The sequence below is a fragment of the Empidonax traillii genome, unplaced genomic scaffold (genome assembly GCF_003031625.1).
Source record: "Empidonax traillii isolate 1590-97213 ecotype Southwest subspecies unplaced genomic scaffold, ASM303162v1 scaffold116:size1738432, whole genome shotgun sequence".
Classification (NCBI taxonomy): Eukaryota; Metazoa; Chordata; class Aves; order Passeriformes; family Tyrannidae; genus Empidonax; species Empidonax traillii.
In genome coordinates this window covers 210,758-235,238 of record NW_020955309.1, presented here as the reverse complement: position 1 = coordinate 235,238, position 24,481 = coordinate 210,758, and the positions used below count along the sequence as shown (strand labels likewise).

General features: G+C 40.0%; 1 protein-coding gene across 1 annotated transcript in view; it reads right to left on the bottom strand.

Annotated features, from left to right (window-relative positions):
• MARCH3 (membrane associated ring-CH-type finger 3) overlaps window positions 1–24,481 on the bottom strand; it is a 62,276-nt gene that overhangs the window by 18,300 nt on the left and 19,495 nt on the right. The window contains exons 3-4 of the mRNA XM_027883003.1: window positions 2,128–2,237; window positions 1,241–1,448 (exon numbers count right to left, since the gene is read on the bottom strand). Coding sequence (XP_027738804.1) covers window positions 1,241–1,448; window positions 2,128–2,237 — 318 coding nt within the window. The remainder of the gene's footprint in view (window positions 1–1,240; window positions 1,449–2,127; window positions 2,238–24,481) is intronic.

The window sequence follows — 24,481 nt, the reverse complement described above, 5'->3', positions numbered from 1 at the left end:
TTAAATCTACTTCAGCTGGACATCTCTTATGTAGTGGTGATGTGTGTCATCACTGCTCATGTACAGGGTGCCACCTCTTATTTCAGTGGTGATACTCTGGCCTTTTCTTTTGCATTGTCTCTCCTCAATCCACCTACCTTCCTGATGGGAAGTGCTAACATGCAATGAGATAAGGATGCTCCTCCTGCCACTGATAACCTAAAGACTCCAATTTTAACTCTTAAGATGCTCTGTTTTACAGAGGAATCTTTCAGGAAAGAGGAAGGCAGTTCTCAGGTGGTGCCTGGGTGCAGCTGGAGGAAAGAGGAAGCAGGCTGGGAGCTCTGGTGCTGCTTAAACATGGGGCCTCTTCACTGCAGCTTCAGCTCAGCTCCCCTGACTGCCAAGGTTGAGGTCTTGGTGTATGTGGTAGGGAGAGTTTTTGTTTCCAAGTCAGGTGATCTCAGAAATGAAGGTTTTGTCACTACCACTGTCAAAACATCACGCTGGTTTGGGAAAGGTTGAGGAAATGTGCCATATTACGTAGCATAATCATTATGATGCTGTCAGAAGCAATATAACTTTCCTAATAACTTTTCTAATTAATTGTTTTAATTAACCATAAGCAGTGTGTATGTCCACTGTAACCAGTGTTTCGCAAGGTTTGTCATAAGCTGCCGTTGTGAGAACACAGTTTGGGAAAATCACTGAAACTTTAGGTTTTGCTTCAATGAACAAAGGCTGAAAAAGATATACTGGACACAAGGAATGCAGAATTTATAGACCACAATTTGAGGTAAAAAAGAAACTAACAAAGACAATTCAACAGTTGTACTGAAACATTCTGTATCTGGGAATAAAAAGATAATAAAAAAGACTGAAAATGCAGATTGATTAGCCTAAGTGAGAAGCCAATAAATGTTAGAATACTAATCAATGAAAAGAATTATGCAATTTATAGACAATGAACATTAGTTTCTCTGTTTGCTAGAATGTATGAATGGTGAAAAGTGTGTGTGCATGAGGAGCAACCCCATGCGTGCGCAGCGCTGTTAATAAATTAACGCCTGCTTTCTAATACTAAAAAAAATAAGAGTTTGATTTATCCCCTCAGTGACAATACTAGAATGAGGGTTCAATGACAAGTGCACTGCTTCATGAAGCACAGCACCACATCCTTCCTTCAAGCTCCCACGAGGTTTGCAGAAGCAGTGTGCATCCAGTAGGGAAGGGCCCACCCCAACCCACTGTCCCCACATACCTCTGTGTCACAAGCGTCCTCACAACAGAGGAGAGCAGCTGCCCGTCTTTAGATGACACTTGCATGACATACTGAGGGCAGCTGCTGGCTGGGGGACCGCTGCCACCAGGCAGGGCCTTGCCCTCAGGAGCTGGTGGGTGCTCCGGTGGCACTCCTGGCAGGTGACTGCAGCGGCTTGTCCTCATGGTGCTGGGCAGCAGGTCCCCATCTGGGCAAGAGGGAGAACAGGGTAGTGGTGTGGGCACATTAACCCCTGTCTGCCATCCCTGTGAGCAGAAACATTCCTGGCTCCCCATCTCAGACTCCTGGAGCCCACTCAGCAGCTTAAAACATTATGTGACACTGAAAAACAGAGTGTACCTCTCAGACACAGCAAGACAGAGCTTTGTGCTGCTTTTTTTTCCCTCTGCAGACTCCTAAGGTCACAAGTGATAAACGGAAAGACTGAACCATTTGTTACTCCCCCTCCTTTGAAGCATTTCAAAGGACTTCATACAATCTTCATTTTGTGCCCTTCTCAGTTTAAAGGCTGCTACAGTCTGCCTATTGCAAGAGTTATGTATTGGAGGAGAAAACAGCTGATGGGCTTCAAATCCCCCTTGAAAACACTCCACTGCTGCTTAGTGTCTTCTATCACTAGCCCAAAGCCCAGCACAGACCTGGCAATTAATCCTGTGCAGGGCTTTAGTCAAACAGACCTGCTTAATCACAGCCTGCACGCAGTGGTAATTTATGCCACAAGGTGAGGCAGAAATCACAGCTAGCTAGTATATTTCTTCTCTGCTTTGCTCTTTAAAGTGTGTTTTGTATGGCACTTTCAGCTGTGGTAATTGGAAAGGAAGTATTATGCTGGTCGCAAAGAGTCTGGGAATATGAATTCCTGGTACCTTGGGTAGGATGCTCCTGGCTGGGCAAGGGGAGGCTGAGTGGTTCCACAGGCTGTGTTCCTGGAGGATTGCTCTTCAGGTCAGCATGTTTACAGGGTGGGTTAATCCCTCTGCAAAAGGGAGAAAAAGACTTCCTAGCAAGCCTTGAGACACTTGGCTACAGTCACATATAAACTTTGCAAATTACAACTAGATATTCACGTGTTGCACAGAATTTAAACCCTAAAAAAACCTGCATTTTGCATCAAATACCACAGTCACACTACACTGTAGTACCAGTACTGCGGTTGTACCATGCAAATTTTCACACAGGGACTCATATTCTTAGAAATGCATCTAAAATGGGAAAATGCTTTGCAAAATGTTTGCTTTACAGGATTATTTTAGCTATTTTCAGATCACAAATACCCCAGAGAGTGAACTGAGACAGCTGATGGGGATACAGTGTTCAGACAATGCGGAAGGAAATCAGACTCCGGGCCTCATTTACAATGGAAAGGAAGCAAATGGCTGATTTCAAAACCATTAACATATAAAAGATTCAGAGTTTTTAAAGGGAATAAGAGCCGGGGACTCTCCAAGGAGACCATAATATTCAGCAACATTTTAGTTTTAAAATCTATACTGACTATGTTTGACAAAAATATTCAGCAGCTGAGTAGCTGCTTCATTAAACTTCAAAAGCCTAAGAAGTATCATGCTTACAGACTCATGCTACAGAATTATGTATTTCTTTTCTGATTGGTTCACTGACCTCATTAAGTACAACAGTGGGTTTATAATTTTGTATAAAGTGACCATCCAAGCTTTTACAAACACTTCCATCAATCATTTGATGAGTTGAAGCACTTGCTGAAGCATCAGAAGATGCAACTAAATGCAAAGCTTTAAAGCACATGAGAAATAATGTAGCTATATCTCAGCAATTATGTTAATTCAAACTTCTGTGTGCAGTACTGCATTTGATATTCCACTTTGGCAAAGCAAATACACATAAATACTTTCTACTTCATTCTTTTTTTAAAAGAAATTTAGAAGTTACAATATATTTTTCTGATTTCACAAGAACCATTTTCACACTAATCTGTGTGTGTGCCTGAAAAGTAATACAATTATAGAATTAAATAATATGTTAAAAATAATAAAATTAATTAATAAGAATTAAATATTAATATTGAACCTCATGGTAAATAATGAAGATTAGTTGTACTGAGAAGCACAGAGATCCTAAACAAATTTGAAGCCAAAGCTATTATTAAGTAATTGTAAATTTTAACAGTCCCTAAACCCCAAAATCAGTATTTACCCATGTGTATGTATTCTGTTCTGTCAAAATACTTTGCACCTGAAGGAGGTGGAAATCTGTCAAAAATACTGTAATAGGAGAGAGAAAAAACAGAACAAAAGCAGGAAGATGTGCTTAGCAGTATTTATGAAATTATGCAATATTTAATTGGGGAAGCCAGAATACCGATATTTATTTCAGATGCCAGAAAACTGAAAGAAAAGTGTCTGGATTTGGTATGAAGAATAAATATTTGAAGAAATTTAATAATTAGTTCTTTTTTCTGTTCTGTGTTACTACACCCACTCACCGTCAACACCTCTTTCTTGACAAAATCTATTCTAAGACTACCCTACTACTGTAATATTTAAATCAGATCTTTCCCCATTCTTGTTTTTCTGCTTTGATTTTGGTACCAGTCTCTAATTTCTTTTTCTTACCTCCATGACATGAGAATTAAAGTCTTAAGCTCTCCCAGGGGAGGTTTAGGTTGGACATCAGGAAGAAATCAGACATTGGAATGGGCTGCCCAGGGAAGTGGTGGATTCACCACCCCTGGAGGTTTTTAAGATGAGATTGGATGTGGCACTCAGTGCCATAGTCTAGTAACCAAGGCAGTGTTGAATCAAGGGCTGGACTCGATGATCTTGGAGGTCTTTTCCAACCTGGCTGATTCTATGATTCTATGATTTTCTTCTCGGTGTTGAAAAAGTCTCTCTTTCAGAGTGACTCTCCAATTTCAGCTCTTCCAACAATATGAAGCACATCCATCTTCCAACTATCTTGACTTTGCATGATCCTTAGAGAAAAATTACTATGCACAAAAGATCCATGGTTTAATTAAACTACTGTTATGGGTTTAGCTACAGCAGGACAGAAGGCAGGACTGGTTGGAAAACCTCTCTGAGAAGCTGAACACTTAGGCAGATAAACTGATTGTGACTAAGGCACATCTCACCGCAAGTACATTAAGACGCTCCAGAGACTAAAACACGCATTGCAGTGACAGGATGACTTGCTGTGTGGTCCCTCAGCTTCCCCTTCCCACTGGAAAATGCAGAAGAAGAGCCAAAAGTCTCAACTCCAGAGTACCGTGAAACTTCCTAATTTTTTACCTACTAGGAAATGAAGTGGGATACTGTGAAGATGGGATGGACAGAACCTTTCTAAAAGAGCAGGAATCCCCAGGGCACCTGAAAATCTTATTTTAGTAACTCTGACAGACATGAAATTTTCTGTGCATCATGTCCAAGATATTCATAATGGGATTGTTTTAAATATTTCTTGATTCTTTGCTCCACAATCCACCACAAAGAGTTTCAAGGATCCCCTCCTGGTTTCAATCACACTGAAGCTACTGAGTAAAGGAACTAGTGGAGTTAACTGGCAGTTCCAATTGTAGCCCTAGATGCTGTTCACCAACATGGGGGATAGATGCATAATTTTTTTTCAGATTTTTCAGTTTCTTAAAAATCAGCTGGCAACTGTCAGTTGATCATTGCAACTTAGGAACCCTGTGCCATGGGAGATGCATGAAGAGCAGGTAAAGCCCGGGATCCTGAGCTGCTGCCCCTGTCCCCTCTGGCACTCCTGACCATGTCCTGTCCCTTCTGCATTTGCTTCCTCAAGACACCCAACTCATCAGCAACTTTTACTCTTTTATCTGGACTGAGCTCCAGTTCTGTTGCATGAGCCTGTGTGTGTATGCACCAGGGTTATTCTTTGAAGTAAGAGCAGCAGCTAAGGCCAGAATTCCTAATGGGAAATTCCTACCATCTTAGTGGATCGAAGGATCAGCACAATTAGTACGTTTGCTCTTCTTTGCTAAAAAACAAAGAGAATAAAAAGGTGCAGTAACTCTGAGCAAAAAATATCTTAACCTCACAGGATGTGCACCCAAAGACCCCTAAGTCCTCCAAAGCAAGAAATTAATTTCTGCAACTTGAGAAGATGAATTCCTGTATCTGACAATCATATGTAGCTTAGTATATACAAGACATGTAAGATGCTGCTTAACCTGTTCATTATGGAGATGTAAAGCCCTCACTGGCATCAAGCTATCAGTGACAGAGGTAGCACTAGGACACAGCAGTTCTGGAACACGGTGAAAGTAGGAAAAGGTTGGAGAAAATTTTTGTTAAAGATCCATATAACCTGGTCAACAGCATTTATTCTGCAACAATTACACCACCACAATCTCCCAAGGAGCTATGAGAGACAACTGAATGGTGCAAGAGGAAAATGTAGTAATTGTTCACCAGTTGAGCAGGACACATTTCATATTAAAGCATTTCAACAGACAGACCAAATACCACTGATATTAAGCAGTTTTACTGTGTTTCAGCCCACACTGTATTAATTTTTCATGCTGAAGGTAGCATTTTCTATTCAGGTAGTGGCACTGCAGAGAGCTCCAGGACCTCTTAAAACTACCATGCAGTAAGCTGCGTGCAAAGTGCAATTTTATAAACAAGCACATCAAAGAACTGAGTGCTAGTCCGAGCCAGCAGCACAAAGCAGTTTAGCATGAACAGTCCTTAAGAGTCTGCCCATGCATTTAAAACTTCACTGCCCACCCATAAATCAGTGGGGTTTTGTTATGTACCGAACTTAAACCACTTTACCACGAGAGCAATCAAAGACATTTTTGGTACTGTGGACCTGAATACAATGTTTTATATGTCTGCACAGCCACTAACTTGGTTCATTTGCTTAGATTTTTTTTTCTTTTTTTAGGTTGTTGTAATGAAAGATGCCACATGATGATACATACCATAAGTAGTTGTGGTCACAGCAATTTAGTCTTGCACTAATAAGACAAAATAGGATATAAATATGGCTTACAACTTATCTGGAAATAGTAATAATAGTTTCTTTCAAAGCATAAGGAAATATACACCTTTTCTTTTCTAGTATTAGACTTTTCTAGTGGAAATGTCTTCCTTCACAGAAGTTGGAATGAAAGACAGTGGATTTCCCCCCCTGAGCTGAACAAGCTGCTGCAAGGTCTTCTGGAGCAACGTGAGCTGCAGAAAACCAGTATTTCCACAACTTCCCTTTGCATAAATGGGTTACATGTGTCTGCAGAAACCGGTAGAACATAGGCAAGAATAAAACAGCCTAATGTGCTTTACTGTACCTTACTAAGCATAGTTTTGGAAATAGATGAGTGTTTCTTATATGCTGGCTTCCAAACAGTGGGTGATATCCTCTGTACTGTGCCCAAATGCCTTAGTTAGGAGGACAGGAGTGTGAGTGGTAAAGGTTATCCTGTGTAAGGTAGTACTAAAGAGACACTGCTCCAAAATAAGCATCCTCAGAGAGGAATGATGTAGTAGTTTTACTGACAACCTTGAGTGGAGGAGTCAAAATGATTAAGAATTTCTCATCTTCTTTACCCAACCTCCTCTAATTCACTTGCCACTACAAAACATCTCTTTACCAGGCTTCCTCAGCTGAGAAAGCTGGAGGCCAAGGCTTGTTTGCATCTGTTTCTGGGCAACTATACTCATGTGGAATCCCTGCAAATGGAGGAAGGTGTTCACCCTAACATGTTCTTAAATTCCTGTTCTTCCATCGCCATATCCACTTGAGAACCTCACTCCCTTCTTTCCCCACTGCTGCCCACAAACTTCCTGTTTATTCTGGCCCCAATAACTGGCCAGTTTTGGGGGACAATGGGACAAAGCTTCCCCCAGACACATCCCTTCCCTCCCACCAGCCTGGCAGTGGCTGTACTTGGGGAGTCACACCAACCCTCCACAGGCTGCAGCTACAAGGGTGTGAGTTACCCTGCCAGCAGAAACCCAAAGCTATCTTTGTTAAAAGACCAAGTCTAAGGCCATAAAATTATCATTACTGCCAGAATTACTCTAAGTGCTGGGATAGTGCTGTTCCCTATTTCTTTTCATTAGCATGTATGAACTTGGAAATCTGGCTTCCCACAAAACTAGCGTGGTTGGCAAGGTCTGACCCAGAATGAATCTGAAAGGTGGCTTCCCCCCACAGGGAGTATGGGGTTGGCACTGCCCTGAATCACTGTTTCCTAGTAATTCATTTATGTCCTGTGTCATCCCAGGATGTGGCTTAAACCACAAGTGTTTTCACATTTAAGCACCAAAATGCAGAGAATGAATTAGTATCTACTTACGTGCTGAAAGCTTATAAGTTAAAAGGCCCAGAAGCTTGATTTTTCACACTAGAAGATTCTAGATGCTCTAAAATAGGTCACTTTATACAGACAAGGTGAGCAGATTTTGTAACCAAATGCCAGATAGGCATATTTACTTCCTGGCCTAAAACCTGTAAGATGTGAACTTAATTTGTTCTCAGCAAGTGCTAAAGGACAAAGAATCCCATGTCAAGTCCCTTAAAGCCAGGATTCATCTCTAAAAATCAAGTACTTTGTTCTGAAGAGAACATTCTGAGAGAACATGCAAAAATAATTCTTCCCATTTCCACTGCAATACTGAAAGGAGGGCTGCGAACATCATATGAATTATTGCCCTGTCCCACATAATAAAGCTACAACTCTGCTTCATTTCCTACTCAGATAGGTAAACATTAGCTGAATTCAACTGATTCTTCCTAACCAGGTAAAGTCAAGCTAAAAATTATTTTCTTAAACTGCAAAAGGTGTAAAATACTGCTTAGCCTCACGCCTGGGATTTAGTAATGAATTCTTGTTCATGTAAATCTTGTAGAAATTAATCCTTTGACAAATGGGATCAGGTTTTTAGTCTGTAGTTTTTTGTGGCTCACAGTGGTAAATTCTGCATAGTGGGACTGTGGCCAAGCAACTTGTCTGTACAAGAACTTGAATGACAGAGGACGTAGGGGGTGCTGGCTGGCAGTGGGGGCAAGAGTCTGAGAACTGCAGGGTAAAAAGAGCAAGCATAAAGCAAAATATTTCTAATAATTCATGGTGGACACTTGGAGAAATGTGGCCACAGTACCTCCACAGCCAGCTTGACTGAAATGCTAATTCTTCTGTTCATCATTGCAAAGTCAATTCTTTGCACACTTTTAGGATATGATTCTTCAAGCTCTTGCAGTTGGTACTGCACACAAGTACGATTTATTACAATTACCATGTTTATACTTTTAACTGTTCATGGAAAAGCAGTTCAATGTAGGAAAGTTAGACAAGATACTAAACCCCCTTTCAAATTAAAAGTAGAAAAGCAGAAAGTAGAAAATTGAAAACATTTCTCTTTTTGATAGCTCTGTATTTTAATTCTAGAGTTTAGCCATACTGCGTTCATCAGTCTTGCTTTTGATAACAAAAACTTCATTAGAAGTTCAATGAATATAACTTCTCCTTATTATTTCAGTTTTGAACCAGAAAGAAGGATTATTAGCATAGCCTGAATAACTTTGTTTTAATGCATTGAAATTCAACCTGAAATCAGTCAGATTGCTTCATATTAATTTATTTTTTCTTAGTCTTCATCTTGACATTTATTTCCTGTACAGAGCACTCCTTCCCTTTCTATGTGATACATCCCAAGCATCTCACCCTGGGAAGCCTTTCAGGAGTGCTCTCTGCAAGGCACCTACATGAGTAAAAACATCTTCTGGTAATTTGTATTGAAGTCTGGGTGCATTAAGTACAATCAGAAGACTTCTACCTCTCCTGCCAGTGATACTGTATTTGTCAGTTTTACAATGAGACTGAGAACTCCATGGGGTTGATTCAAGCCTAATGCTTTATTCAGCAATGAATCAGGTGATGATAGTCTGCAAATACACAGAACTAAGCTTGTATGTGAAGCTTTGCAAAGCATGTCTCAAACAAACATATTTACATGTACAATATATGCTTTCACTTATTCTAACACATCTCGTATGTTTCTAAAGGTGCCATCCAACAAGCCTCTTTTCCTTCACTAAAGAGAATTTACTTTATATTATTTTATCTTGTGTTTTAGTTGGCAGTTGCTGAACTTTTGATGTCTATTGATGAGGAAACTTCTCTTCCAAATATATTGTTTGAAAAAGAAGAAAACTTTTCAAAAAGCAAAATGCCTCAAAATGGTCTATTCCTTTCCCTTTTCTCTTTTTACCCTTCAGACAAAAGCATTTGCCTTTACACAGGAAGATAAACTCTTTCTGTTCTCGTATTGGTGTATTTCTCTCAGCTGGAGCAAAGTGCAAACTCCATGGGTTTCTATAATGATTATATAAAGATTTCTCCCTGAACATGAATTTGAGGTGAGGAGAAAATCCTCCATCAAACTCCAAGACTTGCACTTTTGCCCGCAGGTGGCGAACACATGGGAATACTGTGAGTTAATTAAAACCAGTGATAACTCCCTACACTATCTAGTTTTACACGTATATGTGCTGTGTTATGTAAAACTCTATGTTACAAGGACTGGAAAGTCCCATTCCTTATCCAGCATCAAGTGCACCAAGAATGCTTTTAGTCATTGTCAAATGAACTTGGTATTGGTCAAACAAATCAGATCTGACATGCAGACATGGAAAGGAAAAATAATTGCTGCAAAATAAATCACATAAAATTCAATTTATTTTTGGTAATCTTCATGCAAATTACTAAAATGCTGCACTAGTGAATGAGAACCATGATTCAAAATGGCACAGACAAAATTGGACTGGACAGCATTATTCTCCTTATCCAAATCCAAGAGAAAAACCAACAAGAAAAACTACAAGACTTAGAAGTGTTAGCCTTAATACAATGAGAAATAAAGGCAAGGGAATTTTGGAGGGGGTGCTGATCTCAGTTGGGATGTTACTGTCTGTGTTATTGTGGCTTCTGCACTGAAATCAACCATGAGATGCAGATTTTCTTGCATACCCATGATACACTTGGCATAGGACTATTTTAACTTTGCAGTAGTATAATAACTATTGTCTAAGCTGTACCATCGCTGCCTCTTTCTTCAGGGGCTGCATGTACAGCACAGTTTACCTGATTTATGTAACTACATAGCTCTCTCAATTGGTGAAATTCTTCGGTAGCCGTTGTAGCCTGATTTTGGTACCCTATCATTAAGTTAACACTGGCTGTGATCTCCATCTAATGTTTTCTAGAGCTGCAGAAATTTTCAGTGTGCTCTTAGTAGTCTAGAAAATTGCACCCAGTAGTAGCAGGTCCCAGATCCTTGAGCAAAATTTGTTTCTTAATTTCATGGCAGACAAATCTAAAGAGTAATAGAAGAAATATGCTGTTGTTAATTATGAACACCTTGAAACAACTCTTTCAATATCTCTTGGATCAGGCTTCACGCTCATACTTCACAGGGAGACATTACAGTTTACAATCATGACGTAATTTGGCCAGAACACAGAACATGTACCCATATCTAAAGGGACGACATTCATCAATGCACAGCAAATATTCAGGCCCACAACAAATATATAGTGCATATTCATTCCTTCTAAGTTTATGTATCTATCACTTGAAAGGTAACTTTCCTCTTCTCAGAGATGAAGCACATCTGCCAAGCCCAATGTATGTAGAGAGAGAGAGAGTTGTACTGCCGAGGCCCGGGTTCGATTCCCAGTCAGGGCCCCTCCCCGGGCAGATGGAGCTCGTTAGCCCTGTAAGGCAATCCATCTAAGTCCTGAGGATGTTGCTGCCACCGTCCAAGCTCACTTGGCCCCGGCAGATGAACCTCAGGATTAAAGGGTGGGCTCAGTTCCGCGCACACTGTGTCTCACCTAAAAAATCCAATGCGCAGGCTGGAAGGTGGAAAGACCTTCCCTGGATCTTCGTTCGCGAAGACTGGCCATTATATTAGAGGGAAGTGGGTCATTACCTTGCTGCCAACATGCTCTGTTTTGGAATTCTTTCTGTACATCTGAATGTGATGCCTATGTGTATGAATATGATGAAGGGACTTTGGCCAAATTCGGTAAGAATCATAGAACCATAGATTCATAGAATGGTTTGGGTTGGAAGGAAACTTAAAGACCATCTTGTTCCAACGCCCTGCCCTGGGCAGGGACACCTTCCACTATCCCAGGTTGCTCCAAGCCCCACCCAACCTGGCCTTGAACACTTCCAGGGATGGGGCAGCCACAGCTTCTCTGGGCAACCTGTGCCAGGGCCTCACCACTCTCACAGTCAAGAATTTCTTCCCAATATCCAATCTAACCCTGCTCTCTGGCAGTGGGCAGCCATTCTCCCCTGTCCTGTCACTCCAGGCCCTTGTAAATAGTCTCTCTCCACCTTTCTTGTAGCCTCTTCAGGTCCTGGAAGGTCACAATTAGGTCACCCCAGAGCCTTCTCTTCTCCAGGCTGAACAATCTCAACTCTCCCAGGCTTTCCTCACAGTGAAGCTGCTCCATCCCTCTGATCATCTTAGTGCCTCCTCTGGACATACTCCAGCAGCATTATGTCCTTGCTATGCTGGGGCCCTGGGGCTATTAGACAGCTCTGCAGCTGGGGTCTCACCTGAGGGGGCAGGAGGGGATTCTGTCACGCTGTGGGATCAGCCCAGAGCACGGGGGATTTCTGTGCTGGGCCATGTTCAGCCTCTCCCCCACCAGCACCCCCAAGTCCTTCTCCCCAGCACTGCTACATCTGCTCATCCCCAGCCTGGATTAATCCCAGGGGTTGGCATGAACACCAGGGCCAAGTCTCATTAGGTCTGAAAATGTGATGATTGTGATATTCCTCCAACCACACTTTTAAACCAGAATCATATTGTAAATTCACTTACATCGCATCAAAACATTTTCACACATTTGTACCACTTTGCATATCATAAAGCATCTCTGATGGCACAAGAAACATCCAGGAGCATAGAAACACTCTAACTTGGCTGAGCACACTGGCTCTGTTGCAAATGACTCTATGTGAAGTTAACTGTTGCCAAAGAGCAAAATAACTAAAGAGCTCCAAGTTTTTACCTGGGGGCTGCAAAATTCTGGGGTTTCTGGAGATGTTCTGAACAGCCAGAAGCAGAAACTAAGATAATTATTTGCCTTCAGCAATGCCTTTTGCCAACCTGCTTCATCCTCCAAAACATTAGAAAACAAGCAACAAAAGATTCTGTAGCTCCCAAGATGGACAAGACTTGCCCTCCTGTCACTGCTTTACATGAAATGTAAAGTTTGAGGATCTGGCTTCAAAGGGGTCCCATAAAACTAGACACTATTAAAATTAGAACTATTAAAAATAGAACAAACAAGCACACTACATTTTCTATGCAGAGCATGTTCCTTGGTTCACTTAATGCTCAAGCTTAAGCTTTTAAAGCACACTTTATAATAATCCAAACATGGTGAGCAGACATACAGGATCAAATGACTGGTTCCCAATTCTATCTGCTTATTTAGTACATGATGAGCTCTGAACTCTGCTTTGAGTGACAGAGAAAAGATGACACTTCTCATCCCAGGAGGCTTGAGGCCTCCACACAGAGATATCTCAGACTCAGTAGTAAATTGAGGATACAGATGATTCTGCTGGTTCTGGCAACCGGAAAAAAGCAGAGCAACTATTTTTAGTGTGGCACTTCATTATCAGTTTAATGGCATCCCAAGCTTTATCAGCCTGGCAGCAATTATACCTTGTTAGAGAGAAGCACTGAAACAAATTTCCTCATTTGGTACCATGTCTCATAGTCCTTCCCTATTGCTAGAAAGATAATTTTTCAGTAAGTTGTATGAGTCATTAATTTTTTTGTTTTATATTAGGATATCTACATCACTTTTACCTTTCTTGCACTGACTAGAGCATTTCTGAGTGGTTGCTTCTGCATCTCCTTTTTTTTCCCCCCATAAATATTTTATAATAATATTGATACTGAAGTAAAAGAACTGATCACTTTATGTATGAACATCTTAGTGAACTAGTGAATCTTGGAGAATTTTTGTCTCATCATTTTGAGACTGCTGATTCACCATCCCTGGAGGTTTTTAAGATGAGGCTGGATGTGGCACTTAGTGCCATGGTCTAATAACCTTGGCAGTGTTGGATCAAGGGTTGGACTTGATGATCTCGGAGGTCTTTTCCAACCTGGCTGATTCTACAGTTCTCTGATACACAATGTGAACAAGCAAATTGGGAAGGTCTGCCAATCACAACCCAGGTGACCTGGAATGAAGATATCCTTGTATCATTTGACTTTAACATGTAGACATTTACAAAATGTGGCAAAATTGAGCCATAGTCACTCTCATTTTTCATTATTCCACTTGCATTTAGTTAGTAGAAGCTTTTAAATCAAACTCTGTCTGGAACCTGCAAAATGAGTAAGAAAATGAGCAAGTGGGTGAGAGCATGAAATCAAGAAAGCCAGAGGAACATGTGCACATATAAAAGACTTTAAAGAACTGAGAGAGTTGCCTTTCTAAACCCTAATGGCAGCAGACCAAGATTACTACAGTAACATCCAGTGAAGCACTTAAGAGTTGTTCCTTTCCATTGTGCTGTTTTTTGGTTTGTATAAAATGCTGGCTGTTTATATGGGCAGCACCTGAATGACAGGTAGTCAAACAGGAGCTAGAAATTAACTCTCTGTTTTATGTTACAGCTGAAAGCCCACACCAGCCTTGTGGCTGCCACTTACTTCCAGCTCAAGATGTGTCCTTAAAGCAGGATTGTCATCCTCTGCAACACAACCCTGTAGTCACAATAAGTGAGTGACAAATCATTCCTGCACAATGAACGCAGCTTACAGCCATGAAGTTCGCTTTAACAGCTTTATTATGAATGAGTTCCTCTTGTGCCATTGAAATATTTTGATCTCTCAGGTTTTAGAATGTCTAAATTTAAAATAAGCCACTGCAGGGGAAATTATGCTTTTATGTGGCAACTGAGCTGCATGGATTGGAAAGTTACAGGCACAAGCAGGAGGACAGCAGGAATGGGAAGACGAGCTCACACATTCATCTTCCTGCCCATCTTGGCACAGCTGCATGCACTAAGTCAGAGAAACTACAACTTCAGCAGTCACAGAAAAGAGAATGTGCAATTTGCTGGGAGGAGAAAAGAAAGAGATGGGATTCAATTTTTAGCTTCTGAAGGTCTGATCATCTTTAGGGACTGGTCCTAGAAAACAAAGCTGATTCTGTGTTTTACTAATATTCCTATTCACAATAAATTAATAACTCCTCCCCCTGCTGCATCAGTCTCCCTCAGATATGACTTAAGAGCTCATACTACAAACTTATCTCCTAGGCATGGTTTAGAAAGGGAATATCATAAACAACATGCTTGGTGATGGTCTTAAGTTTGTCACAAAATCATGCTCCCCTGAGGATCTCTGTAACAGTTCGTAAGATCTCTTGTAGCATCCACAGAAGTAATTTCATTTTGTTCCACAGAGACCTCAAGGGGAATCAGACCTTAAACACTAAATTGACAGTTCAAGCAGCCCAACAGATGAAACTGTAAGCCTGTCCTCATGTGAAGAGCTCAAAGAAGGCTGTGAAGAGCTCGAACAAGGCCTGCATATTCACTAATTCCAGTAGCAACCATGAAATGCTACACTATATTTTTTTTTTAGTATTTTAGAGATAAATGCATTTGATGCTTCTCATAAACGTCCTAGAGCAGATAAGCACACAACTAACACTGACCCTGTGTCAGATTTACAATTTTTATTTTTTGAGTCCTCAGAAAACCAATTACCTAAACCATAAGCTATTTAGAAGAAAACTAATCTTCCCAGTGTTTAGTCCAGTGAAGCTTGTAAAGCGTCTGGGTGAGTGGGACAGGAGTATGATGGTGTGCCAGCCAGAGAGAAAGTGCTTTCTGGTTTCGTCTCTCCAGCCCTGACAAAAGTCAACTGCCAAACTACACTGAGTACACCTCCACCAGTCAATAGGAGCTGCTACTGGGGTGTTATGGAAGAGCAGGGACCCACAGCAGTTATGCTGCAGTTTGCATTTTCAAATGTCAACACTAATAAACACTTAGTGGGTCAGATCTTCCGATTTACACCATTGGTATTGCTCAACTCCAGCTGAGGGACATTTTCTCTGACTTAGGAAATGAGGGGAATGGGGAGAACTCCTAAAAGGCCTCAAAATGATGCCAAGGCAATGCCAAGACAAGTTCTCATGCAGTTCACACATGGCTGGGAAGAACCACACGGATAAGAAAGGATTGCAGACTAACATAGCTCCAATCCTACCTCATGCTGTTCCTCCTCTTTATCTCAGGCTCTATTGAGATAAAGCACAATCAGAACTGGAACAGCAGAGCTTGGTTTTGATGACAAAAAAAGAAAAGAGGAAGGTCTATTGCACTCCACTTGCAATTTAAAATTCTTGGATTATTTCGTCTTCTTTCATGTCACTGGTAGTGAATTAAAGAACAACAGCAAGGAACACCAGGCTACAGGTCAGCACTTCACACTGACCATCCCAAAGCAGCAGTGCCCATTATGAGCACGCAACTTATTAGGTGATAACTCTCCGAATTGCACATGCATCCGTAAGAATCCCAGGTCTACTAAAATAGTGAAAGAGAGAGCCAAACAACTTATCCCCAGGTACTGCTCTCCTCAGACATTCCTACCTCACTAGCCAGCAGGTGTTTTGTTTCCCAGCATCAGGACTTAGCTGTTAGTATTGCCCCTCCAGAGGGACTTCAGAGAGAAGCAAATGGAATGATGAAGGTGGTCCCAGTGAAAACTGGCGGCCACTACACAGCGCTATAACCTCATCACTGGATAAAAGTTAAAATGCAGGATGAAATCCCATTGCAGCAGTGAAATATTTCCCCCCCACACACCAGCTTTCTATAAAGTACCAAAACTAAAGCGCTTCAGACAACCTAGACTTTACCAGCTTCACAATAGTATTTATTATTTGTGTTTGCTGTCACACCCTAACAAACATCACAATCAGTAAAAGCTTTATGCCTGTTGCCTGTATCCTTTGACTTACCTTCTGCAAAGCTTGAATATTCATCAAGACTGTCATTCATTAGGACAGAAAGAAAAAGAGCTGTCTCGCTTATTTTTATATCATGGGTATTTTTATGCAGAGATGCATCTACAAGTTTTATGTGTTAATTTTTTAATACTTGTCTAGTGGTCTTATGACAGTTGTTGTAAAGTTTAGGCAGAATAATATAAATGTAATAGAATATTTTAAAAAGCACTGAACAACTGAATTCTGTTGGAACTCTATTCCAAACTTCCAAAAAGTGATCTGGTCATGGACATTTCTAAGGTCATGAGCTTGAAGCTGGGCCAAGTGACAGCAGAGCCCATCTCCACTTCCACCTTAAGACCAGGAAGAAAAACACAGCTTTTACTTTTTTTTTAATTATTCCTTCTAAAAAGACACCCAACATCTCAGCAGCAGCTTATCAAGGTCCTGTGGCAAGCTGCATGACCCACAGATTTACTTCACAGCTATGACTATTTCCCCACACTGTAGCAATCCTCAGTCTTGCAGAGATTGTCCCAAGGCATAACATGTCTCCAAATCTCCCACAGAAAAAAAATCAGTAAAACTGAATGGAATTAAAGAGCCTGTAAGAATCAGAGTACTCCATCCAACCAATGTGTTTTTCTACACGCAGCCATAATAGTTAGACAAGGATACTTCGTTCTCAAAACTCAGCAGTTTTGTGTTACAAATCAAATCAGATTCACTCAATATAAAAAAGAAAAATAAATTTTAAAAAAGGTGTGAAAAACAAGATGCTCACTCTGCTTCCACAACTTTGTCCAAACATGTGAACACAGAACACCAAAGTGTTCACATCACTATCCGAAAAGTGTTTTGTGGGTTTCAGAGTCATTCAGTCTGGAGCAGAAGTAACCAGAGCAATTCCATGAGACGAGCACAGAGTATTCATGGCAGGAGCTGTGGGAAATGGCATGTGAATATGACATAGCTGGGAAGACCATTACATAAAACACTCAGTGCATTATTTCAAAAAATCAAATATGATAGTGAGAAGTTATGCGTAAGCATAATACATAATGACCCAATAACAGCACAGCTAATTTCTCTTTTGACAAGTGGTCGAGTTTCTGATTTGTTAGGAATGTTGATACATCTCAAGCTGTGCCAGGGGAGGTTTAGGTTGGACATAAGAAGGAACTTCTTCACAGAAAGGGTGACAGTCCCACTGAAAAGGGCTGCCCAGGGAGTGGTGGAGTCACCATCCCTGAAGGTATTTAAGGAGAGACTGGATGTGGCACTCAGTGCCATGATGTGGTTGACAAGGTGGTGTTTGGTCACAGGTTGAAGTTGATGGCCTCAGAGCTCTTTTCCAGCCTAACTGATTCTGTGCAATTCTGTAAAATAAAAATTAGTAAAGATCTCCATGAATCCAAGAAAAAGGGCCTGTCTGATCAGTTAGAGATCTTTTTACAAAGTGTTAGACTAAATGCTTTGTCTTTGCTTTGGTAATGCCAGCAATGATTAATCACCACAAAATACTGTTGAATAATTAAAACCAGATGATATCTCTGTTCTCTTTTAATAACATTATTTTCCATTCTTCTTTCTTTTCCTTTGAAACAAATGTCTCAGTTAATTCACATTCATTTTTTCTAGGGTTTGTTCAGACTCTTCAGGTGAAAGTAATTTATAGACTACATTATCCTAAGTTATTTTCTATTACTTTGTCCTTGGCAGAGCAGCATTGCAATGACAACCAACAACTTAGAACAGAACACTTTAACAAGATTGTTAATTTCCTGAGTTCTGCTAACAACAAGAGCCTCGCCACTCTATTAAATTAAAATGAATGGCAACTATTATCATTTTTATTATACCTCCACAAAGAGCAGACACTAATGATAACCAAATCCTCAATTCAACGAGCTGTTAATTACTACAAAGAATAAATCCCAGATCCTTGAAGCTTCTCATCTCTATATTGTGTTTAATAACATTGCTGTGAAAGGCACTCGATTCTGAATAAGCCTGAAAGGGCACCTCGGCCACTCATGATGGAGGCTCTTTGCAATGTAACCACAAAGAAGCACTTACAGAGGAGAAGGTTGGGTCCCTCCCATAAAATTTAACATTTGTTCATCAATTGACTGAAATGAGTCCTTTACTCATTTCATGAGTGAGTCTGGGGATTACTACGCTTTGTCCAAGCTGCCTTGCTCATTATCCCACTATTTACAGGGCTACTGTGTGCAGTGACCTGCAGATAGGATGTTGCTGCAGCCAGTGGGATTTTCACACAGAGCTCCTAAACTTGTATTTACAATTTAAATGTTGTATTTACAACACAGTAACATTTACTGCCTTACATATTTATTGGTGGAAATTTGCATTGTGTTTCAATTAAAGGAGTAACAGAGTAAGAAAGGCATTTTCCTCAAGCCAAATTAAGTTTTACACTCCATTTTCAGTACTTTTTAAAATCACTGACAGTTAAATTGTAAGGAAAAATACGACACCCGTTCTTAATATTAATACTGTAATATTAAGTTTAGTATTACAGTATTTTTTACAGTATCAACCAGTAATTTATCCTTAAACCTGTGTCTGGTGTAATCCAAGTTTTCTGTCCTTCTGACAAGCACGAATTTTTAATGTATTTTACTTTATTTTATTCTCTTGGGAAAAAAAAATAATCTATGTAATCTCAGGAACAGTATTTGACCTGATTGCATATTTAAGTATTTACTAATTTTCCATAAGGGCTAAAGTTAACAAAAAGAATGCCATTTTTAATTTCAGGCTTTAAATTTCTTAAGTAATTGCATCCCTAGGCACCATACAGTAAAATTTGTTACAGGACAACAGACTTGCTTTCTTCCAAAATTTATTGCAACCTAATGGGTTCCAGCAGGTTGGTCCCTGTGAGCTGCTGCTGAGCTGACTGAAGAACAGCATCATACACATAACACTTGAAAACAATGACAGCTTGTTTTAAACTTCTAGACTGAGAAAAAAACACCAGATTGGTGTGTGACAGGAACAAAGCAGAGCAGCAGACAGTGAGGTACGCTCACCATGAGAGACTTGAGTCATGTGCAAATCCAATAAAGTAACATAAGCTGAAGAAAGAAGCAAAGAAACCTTCCTGTCCTAGTGACCTTCTCAGCATAGATTTCACCAGGAGTTTTCCATTTACTTCCAGAAACTTTCAGGGCTGTTGTATCCTGTAGGGAAACACCAATATTGAGCCCTGGATTTACACTTTGTCACTGAATCTGCTATTCATGTTTGAAATAACTCTCCCAGCAAACACATTTGCTGTCACTAAAGCCTCTTATTAAGGTGATGGATTCAGCACTGCCTCACTTCTGGAGCAGGTGTGAGGAAACCAGTGAGACTTTCTGGTATCTGTGGTGCAACATACAATAATGTGTGCCTTAAATGTTCTCAAAAAGTAACAAAAAACCCTTCCTCTTCACTGCACTAATTCAGTTTCCACGCACTCAGCTGCATCCAGACTGCAGGTGGTCAGCTCCCCATCCACCCTCTAGATCCAGCCACCAAGGCGGTATCTAAATTTTCTTTGGTTTCTTCTGTGCAATAACTCTTTTTCCTAAAACTCTAGCTGAGGCTTCATCATCTTACTTCCCTTCTCTTGGAATAGGTAGAAATTAAAAGCTCTGATCCAGCATCTACAGAAGACCTCTGAATCCGTGGACTTTCAGGATAAGTTTGCCACTGACTTCACCAGGGTCAAGATTTTCTTGCAGTTAGGTGAGGTCCCGTTGCATTGGCCATCATCATAGTACTGCTTCAAAAGAGGGTCATATTGGTAGGCTCTTGGCAAGATGAAATATTCTGCATGCTTTCAGAAAAGGCTTGGAGACCCAGTTTACAAAATTGCTAATTAGAAATGTTAATAATCCTAACAAACAGAATTTACAGCAATCCAACTTAGTTCCTTTGTGCCAGCTGACAAAAATCATTATTAAACTGTTTCTCTCTGACTCCTAACTTGATATTCAGTCATTTTGTGTCAAGTATTTGGTGGCTGATTTTACTTTCACTGTCTCAAACCTTACAAATTCCAGATCAGCCAGAAATTCCTCATACCAGTCCTGAGACAGAATGCAGCTTTTTTAACAGTTAAAATTGGATTACAGGATGTCAGAATTAAAGTTATTCTTTAGTAAGCTTTACAGTAGGACAGAGATCTACAGCAATGAAAATCTAGCTAACCTTCCAGTCATATACAACCACCCACATATACAACTCACTGTACAAAATTCATCCAATCAGTCATAATGTCAGTGATAGAGGGCACAAGATTTCAAGGCTTTAGGAGTTAATATTTTGTTAAAGCTTAATGTATCTTTAGACCAGCAGATGGTATAACAGACTTCCATGGGATGCATACCCCAGCAAGCTCAAAGTGACATAAAACTGTGGAGGCAGGTCTTTGGTTCAGCTGGCTACACTTTTTCTACTGAAGTTTTAACACATCAGTTTTATTAAATTTGGTTTTGTTTAGGAGTTGTAATGCAGATCCAGAGTAGCATCAAAACCTTATGGACAACATTATTGCTCGACTATAACTTATGCAGGACAGGGATCAACTGAACTTATTGATTCCTCTCTCCATGAATGCATTGCTTTACTAGAAAATTCCAAGTCAATTCTGCAGAAGCAGAAGGACATTTGCTGTGTGATGCAAAAGAAAGCACCAAGTACTCAAAACCCATTTGATTATTCCTGCCCTTGATAAATGGCTTTTCTAACCTCATGGTAGAAAAATATAAACATTATTGTTTAGTGTTTCTCACGTAATTTCAGAGAGATCTTGTTGGCTAAACATACCCAGGCTACTTGAGAAATCCCTGTGGACAAGGGATGCCTTCCAGGGGCTGCTTCTTCCACTGATTGAATTTCACTCACACAAAGCTTTTGGTGGTTCAGTACCATTACATGTATTTATTTAACAAAACCGAGGATGGTGCACTTAGAAGACTTCTGACAACCCCAAAACACACCCAGAAGCATTGTGTTTGTGTCTCCGCAAAAGGACACAGCCTCACATTCACACTGACACTGCAGAAAACCCTCCTTCATTTATTTTTCTATAACTTTGCACAACCCCCATGCACCCCCCAAGCTTGTCTCCTCAAGATTATTATAGGTACCAAATGACAAAGGACACTCCAAAATTGAAAAAAGCACCTTGAGAGGTTTAGTTAAAGTTTTTCATAATCATCTACAGGAAAAGTATCTCCTGCCTGTACTAAACAGAATTAGGAGGACAGCATGTACAACTCCATGGAGGTCGAACTAAAAGAATCATGAGGCCAAGGCTGTTTCCCTATCCACCCTCCCAAATTCTGAGCATTTAAGAAGTGTACTTTTATAACTATGCATATTTGCACGAGCAGATGCAGCGTAATGGAGCCCTTAACAAGACACAAGTGGTCAAATGTACTTAGGGCTTATACATCACTATAATTTGTGACTTTGATCCTCAACTTTCAATTCCAAAATGAATTTTTAAATGCTGCAGCTGTCAGTTAACATGATATCTATCTTTTAAAACTACTGCATTTACTTTCACAGGACTTTGACACAGCTAGCAATAAAACTTTGCAAGGAAATTTTAAAGCTTAGCATGCCTAATAGAGGAGCATTTTCCACTCCCAGAAACAGCTTCTTGTTCTCTCTCAGGTATCTTGGCAGAATGTAAAGTTCTTTCATATAGTGAAGATGCCAAAGAACAAATACAAATTCTGTGTGCAAATTCTTTGCTCTCCAAACCAAGTCACAAAAAGCAACGTCCAAAAAGCAGTGTATGCAAAGCAAAATGAAGACGCAAATATCACCCTATATATATCTTCTTCCTTTCCTTTAAGCCCAGAATGACAATTCCTCTGCTGTTGCTTCTTGTGTGCATTTGAATGGTAGCAGTCCAAAACAAATATATGCTTCCCCGGTAAATTTTTTTGTTCTTTTTATTATTATTATTTTCTACACACTGCTTTATAAATTAAGTACTTTCAAAACTCAAAAAAATATACCTGTGAAACCTCTGCAATGACTAATTTTGCATATGAACTGTACAGCTTGAAAACTCATTCCCACAGAGGTATTCAAGTGAAGAAAAACTAATTCACTGTGAATTGCATCACCCCTCTAAAAAACTCAGTATTTTAAAAGAGCTTTCTACTATATAGCTTTTTCTATCACTTCTAGCTCACACATATCTTAACAGCTCTATGGATTTGGTTATAAGGTGACCAAGAAAGGACAGATACAGTAACTGACAAAGACATGAAGTACCCTCTTCGAGCTGGGAGTACTTCTTTTTTTTTTTTTTTTTTTGATCCCCAGTTTGTTTTTGTAATAAATAAGATAAACAAACCAAACCTTAAAAACCATTTAAATAAGCACCTATGCATATTGTAAGAGGATACGAAGTTAGCTGCAATCTTGTTCTATTTCATTAAACACTTTAATGTTATGTTATCCTTTTCCATCTTTACAAACTTCTCATCCTTCTACTAGAGCCACAATCACCTGAGCATTTACAGCTGCACTCACCCCAATACTCTTCAGGTCCTCACTTGTACACACAAAGCCCTATCTCCTTCCTAGTCATTCTTCCCGCAATGTTTTGTTCAGATAAAAGGATTAGACATGTGACTCCATTAAGTGAATTGCACGACCAGAAAGAGTGCTATAAAAAGACAAAAGGCAAATGCAGCATTCTCTGTCCTAGAGAGCAAGTGCATCTCCTACAACACTGCCTACAGAGCTTGGCTATTTTCATTCCTACCAGGAAAGAGAATAATGAAAACAGGTCCCTGCTTCACCACTGGGTATTTTGCACAGTCACACCATACCCAAAAAACGACACCAGAACTGCACATTTCATACCACCCCAACAGAACAGGCCATGTTAGGCAGTCTAACTGAATTAAAAATGGTCCTCTCTGCTTTCTCTCAGTAATGCATCTCTTCATAATGTTTGTTCCTTGACCCTAGTTCACCCCCAGAGCCTCACAGCCTCACATGTTTTTGAGTATTGTTACACCTTACTGTGCCTCCAGTAGCAATCAAGATGTTCTATCATGCCAAGAGCTGTGCATGTCACACAGATGGCTGCGTGACAGCTTCAAGTGATATAAAATTAAAAGAACTTTAAAGTTGTTAAACTTTTTTTTTTTTTTTGAGAAAGACCACAAAGCCTTTATTCTTTAAATTGAGACCGTAAAAGATATACTCCAGCAAATGGAGAGACTGTATGGAGCTCAGCTAGTGTACCCACTTGTCAGCATAACCTTCAATAGCAGAAAATCACTGAATACATTAGGACCAATTTACTGCCTAAACTTCTACCTTCCTTTTAACCCAGCCCCTGAGCAAGCACACATGGCAGTAACACACACAGAGTTTGACTTACATGCCAAGCTCAAAACCGGATTCTCCAGCAACTGAATGAATCTGTTCTGAGTCTAATGCACTGTGACTACATCCCAAAAGCACTGGAAATAAACACACATTCACCAGTTAAAAGCCTGATTTTAATTTTTTTCAGTTTTCCAAACACACAGGAGGTGTCGTATGGTGGTGGGAATGATGGCAATTTAACCAGAACAACTCACTTTGCCAGGTCACTTAATAAAAAAACAAAACAAAACAACACAACTAGTGATTAGTTACTACTGATGGCCACAGATTTTCTTAAGAGAAGTTTGTTAAATTTCATGATATTTTTAATTTGTAATTTAGACGAAAACTTTCACTTGCCCTGGCTGCCTTGAGGACTAGAGCAGGTATAGCACACCTGATTTCCTACCCTGCAATGCCAAGCATTGCAAAAGCTACTCATCAGCAAGTAGCAGTGGCTTACTCTGAGATGTATTTAGTTTAAAACAACATTCACATGACAAGTTGCTATGCATATTTATGGGAAGACTATACCATAAAACAAGCTGTAACCCTCATCTGTGTCATTCCGTTCTTTCTATTCGTTTAAACGATGGAGGGAAAAAATTCCAGATATAAGATAAAAATATTTGTGGTTTTATTTTTAAATACACTGAGCATGCACAGCATTACCATCCCTGATTATTTTTTTTCCTATGTGCCTGTAATATAAGCTCAGAAGCACTTAGAACCATCCCTGCTGCCATTCCTGTTGACATATCTGCACTTCACTTAATGGTCAAAAATCCA